Source organism: Culex quinquefasciatus, chromosome 2, assembly GCF_015732765.1.
Source record: "Culex quinquefasciatus strain JHB chromosome 2, VPISU_Cqui_1.0_pri_paternal, whole genome shotgun sequence".
Taxonomy (NCBI): domain Eukaryota; kingdom Metazoa; phylum Arthropoda; class Insecta; order Diptera; family Culicidae; genus Culex; species Culex quinquefasciatus.
In genome coordinates this window covers 11,373,430-11,378,345 of record NC_051862.1, presented here as the reverse complement: position 1 = coordinate 11,378,345, position 4,916 = coordinate 11,373,430, and the positions used below count along the sequence as shown (strand labels likewise).

Here is a 4,916-nt window from a genome sequence, read left to right as displayed (position 1 = left end):
GGCGAAGCTTTCCAGTTAGTCAAGTTGGACCTTTTCTGTCAAGAAGTGCCGTGAAGTTATTTTTTCAAAATTGATTTTAAAAATTGGCTTCGTGGCGCGGCGGTTAGTGGCATCGGCTGCCGATCCCTGAGTTGCTATGGGCACGGGTTCGATTCCCGCCTTATCGGATGGTAAAAGAGGTTTTGGGTGACTCACCACACATAACATTCGGACGCCTAGAAATGAGCAGAAACTTGCAACAGAGCCCACAAAAGACCCGGGGGTCGTTAAAGTGGATTGCTTTGCTTTTTTAAATCCATTTTAAATCCTTTGCGGTCGTACAAAGGGTCATTGTACTCAGAAAAATAAGCTTTATCGTTCATTTAAGGATTCAATTTTCCAAATCAAATTAAAAATGTGTTCTATCCAGACCCCTTAGATAATTTTTTTTTTTCAATTTCACTAGAGAAACATGCATAAAAATGTTTATTTTTATCCATTTTAACCCTTAAAAAATGCAAAACTACGCAGTTAACTGCAATAGTCGAACGTACTCAAAATTGAGTTTCTGTGCCGATGGACTAAAATTTGCGATACGAGCCCGTTTTTGGGTACTTCCATTTGACCGTGTTTTGACAGTTCTTGTTTCGTGCGACTTTGAGTTGTGAAGTTGTGCGCGTGACGCGCCGGTAATTTCGTAAACATTGCTAATTTTTCAAGTTATATTATCTGAATTTTTCAAACTTTTCTACTGAACGCTGCGCTCTGTCCGAGAGCCGGGCGCGTAACAATGCAGCAAAAGCTTCTGTTCCAGAGCTGCTGCCGGCTGTGTCTGGACGACACCAAGCAGCAGCACGAAATCTCCGCCGTCGAGAAGTTGGCCGAAACGTTGGAAAAGCTGTACGATCTCAAGGTAAGATGGGTCGCATTTTTTGTTTGATTCGCTTGGCTAACTGTTTTTTTGTCCGCCCAGCTTGCCAAGGATGACCGCTGCAGCAAGTACATCTGCGTGGACTGCGAGCGGGAAGCGACCGAGACCGCCAAATGGGTCGCGATTCACGAAGAACTCAAGCAGCAAATCCGCGCCAATCAGGAGCGCTTCGCGGCGGAAATGCTCGAACAGCTCGGTCCGGAACCGGCGTCGCCGAGACGTGCCTCGCCGTCGACGCGGTCTGCGCGACTTTCGCGACGATCGACGCGTCGAAACGCGACGGACACCCCCGAGGAAGAGATGGCCCAGCTGCAGGCCGACCAGATAAAGGAGGAACCGCCGGCGGTGGTGACGCGCGCCAGCCGGCGTCGTTCGGGGGCCAAGCAGGAGTGGGAACCACCGGGGTCGGATCGGGACCAGTCAGACACGCCCACCAGCTCGAGCAGTTCGAGCGGGCCGAGCTCCGGGGACAACGAGGAGGACGACGCTTCGACGGCGGATTCCGGGACGACCACGTCCTCGGATACGGATCTCAAGTGTCCGCGGTGTGACGCCACGTTCACCGAGCTGGCGGCGCTTGAGAAGCACAAGTGTAAGTTCGTGTGCAGCATTTGCAGCGCCGTGTTGAAGCATAAAAAGTCGCTCAAGAAGCATTTGATGAGTACGCACAACGTGCGCGAGGATCAGTGGGAGAGCTACTGGAATCCGCCGCAGGAGGACGACGGCGGGGGTAGCAAGGAGCAGAGTCTGCTGGTGGAAGGGAAGAAGCCGAGAAAGAGGTGCGTTTTGAAGAGGAGCTTGAAATTGTTTCTAAAACACTTTGAAATTCTAATTGTTTTCAGATATCGCTACGAAAGCGATTCCCCCACGGACATCGAGGACAACACCGGTGAAAAATCCGGCAAAGATGCCGCATCTTCGGCTCCACGCCGTGAACTATCTCCGAACGATTTCGACGATCTCCGGGACGAGCTGGTCAACATTTACTGCAGCTTGTGCAACGAATCGTTCAGCGGAGTGCATGACTGTCCGTTTGTGTGCGACATTTGCGGAAACACGTTCGCCCAACCGAAGAACGTCCGCCGGCACAAGGTCAACGTGCACAAGCTGGAGCCGGACCATCCGTCGTTGATCATCCGCAGACGATCCACGTCGCGACCTCCGTCGAGGGCAGTTTCCGAGGCGGGATCGGACGACGATTTGCCGTTGGCGGCCGTGGCCAGTCGCAGTCGGTGCGATTCTGTGGCGTCGGATTGGAACGGCGGCAGCGGCGGCGGGAAGTTGTATCGGTTCTTCTGTCCGGACTGTGACTACACCAACACACGCAGGTATCGCGTCACTTCGCACATGAAGGGCGTGCACGGCATTCCGGCGGACCTGATCGATCTGGATGCGATCCAGAAAGAGTTTCTGGGGACGCGAGCGAAGACGCCGGAACCTCCCTCCCGGGCACGACACACACCATCCGGTTCGCGAACCCCGGCCCGCTCGGAAAACGTCATGACACCGTTCGACGAAGTCTTGGCCGCGGGAGGTACCGCTCCTCCACTGGATCCGGCGCCGTTGGTTCCCGAATCGGCCATCTCCTTCCCGGTGGTGACCGTGCCGTCATCCGGTTTTCCCCGGAACCGATCGCGGTCAACCTACCAGGACGACATGGACCGCAAGCGCAAGCGATCCATGTCGGCGTGCTCGATGCGGGAACCACGCTCCAACCGTGCCATCTCCGAGCGGAACGTTCTCGTGGCCAAGCGCCGTCTCACCAACGCAGAACTGCTCTCCCGCATCAACACCAAGTTCCGCTCCACCGTGGCCAACATCCAAGCCAACCGACTCCACGTCCGCGCCCAGCTATCCTGCGTCCCCGTCGGAACTCCCATGGAACAACCGCTCCGCCCGCGAGTCTCCGCCTACCACGAGGAAGAACCCTGCACCAACAAGCGCCTCTTCCGGCGCCGTGCCCCCGTCGGAAACGAACGCACCCAAGTGTCCCGTCTGCGTGCCATCTTCCAATCCCTTTGCGATCGCGTCCCCGCGGCCTCCTCCGTCAGCTCAATCGACGTGGACTCGCTCGTACTCGTGCCAAGTGACGTCCTGCCGCCGGAAGAAGTCCCGTCGCAGTCCCAGCAGCCGGAACCGGACAGCACAACGCCGGTTGTGTCGGCAGCGGCCCCCGAACCCATGGACACGGATGACATCACGCCGCCGGTGGTGATTGAGCTGGCCGAGGAAGCGTCCGCGACGGAAGTGACCAGCCAGGAGGAGGAGATTTCCGAGGTGGTCGAAACGGTCGAGTTGACCGAGGAGCACAGTGAGGAGATCATCAGCGAAGTGCGGACCGAAGATCGTGTCGAAGAAATGGAAGTTGTAAACAGGGTTGCGGTCGAGCAGGTACGAGAGGGGCAGGAGGAGGACGACGACGGTGGCTGTGAGGAGGAAATTTTACCGGATTAACCGCGTATTGACCAGACAATTGTAGGATATCGTTTGAGATCTGTAGGGGGTAGTATTTTCAGTTTGCATCAAAATTTGTACTTGGACGTTATTAATTACTTTGACTTTATTCGAAACTAGTTTGTAAGGCACATTGAAATCACGGTTCAAATGCACTTTTCATAACAATTGATGTTCCCAGTTAAAATCTCGCACTTTTGCCTAAATACATAACAATAAAAAAATCTGACCCTGATTCTAAACAAACTTCTTCATCGATTGAATCAAGCGCGAATTGTTAAAAGACCTCAAAACACTGGTGAGTATTGAGTGCATACTGGAATCACTGTAATGGAATTACTATTAAAGTTTGTTTAAGTTCCAAAAGAAAGTGAATTCCGAAAAAAATATATAACTAAAAATATGGAAACAATTGAAAAGCATTCCGAACAATGAAATGAGAAACACTTCTTTGGTTGCGTGAATTTTATGAACAATAAACGGATGTTAAAACGATAACTATTCTATTATTCAATAAAACGAACACCGAAAATGAAACTCAATTTCTGGAGTAACACGAGAAAAGGGTGGATAAGTATTTTGACAGTTTGAATTAGGGGGAGAGGGGGTAATATGCACCCCCTAAGTGAAAACTGTGATTTCTCAACAATTACAGCATTACTGTGGAAGAATTTTGTTCGATGTTCTAAAACAACTATTATTCTTCGTCATCCATGTTAAAAAGGTCTTAATAAACCTTAAAATTGTTCGAAAATATCAAATTTTTAAAAACATTTTTGATTCATTTCAAACAACCATGCGGGGCAATATGCACCGCAACATTGGGGCAAAATGCACTACAACAACGGGGCAAAATGCACCACAACATGGGGCAAAATGCACCGGGTGAAATCAGTTTTCACTAGTCACCACTAGATGACACCGCTGTTTTTACTAAGGAGCTTTACAGCGGTGCATTTTGCCCCGACCACGCTTTTTGCAGAAATTTTAATTAAAAATGCATTTTTTGATGTTTTTGGACTCATCTATCTACAGAATAATGAAGATTATGGCAAAAACTATTTACCTCAACACTTACAATATCAATAAATCCTTTTTATATTGTCCAAAAATCATAATGAAAGTGCAAAGAAAATTAGATGAAAACACAACATTTTAAAGTTTTGCAAATAACTTGAGCTGTTTTTATACTGCGATGCTCAAATTTTTCCAGCATGGTCTAGCAATGTTAAGCTTCCAATTTCTATGATTTTTCCCCGGAAAATTCTTCCAAATACTGAGAAAAGCAGGGGGTGCATTTTGCCCCGGGGGTGCATATTACCCCCTCTCCCCTTACTTTCTAAACCTCAGGCTAATTTTATTTTTTTCAAAAAAAAAAAAAATAATGTTAAACAAAAGCTGACCTCTCCTGCTACTTTCGAATACTGCGGGTTTTGTAAAATAGTGACCTGCTGTCACGGAATTTGTAAAATAGTTCCAGCAGTCAAAATCTGGATTTTGTTTTTTGAAAAGGTCCAATAAACCAAATTTTCAGTTTTTGCTTTTTGGGTGT

General features: G+C 49.1%; 1 protein-coding gene across 1 annotated transcript; it reads left to right on the top strand.

Moving 5' to 3' along the window:
• The first annotated feature begins 616 nt into the window (after positions 1-616).
• On the top strand, positions 617-3,859 carry LOC6054190. The gene is made up of 3 exons (XM_038255507.1): positions 617-892; positions 953-1,689; positions 1,753-3,859. The coding sequence occupies exons 1-3, from the start codon at positions 770-772 to the stop codon at positions 3,362-3,364; spliced, it is 2,472 nt and encodes an 823-aa protein (XP_038111435.1). The 5' UTR covers positions 617-769; the 3' UTR covers positions 3,365-3,859.
• Positions 3,860-4,916: the final 1,057 nt, after the last annotated feature.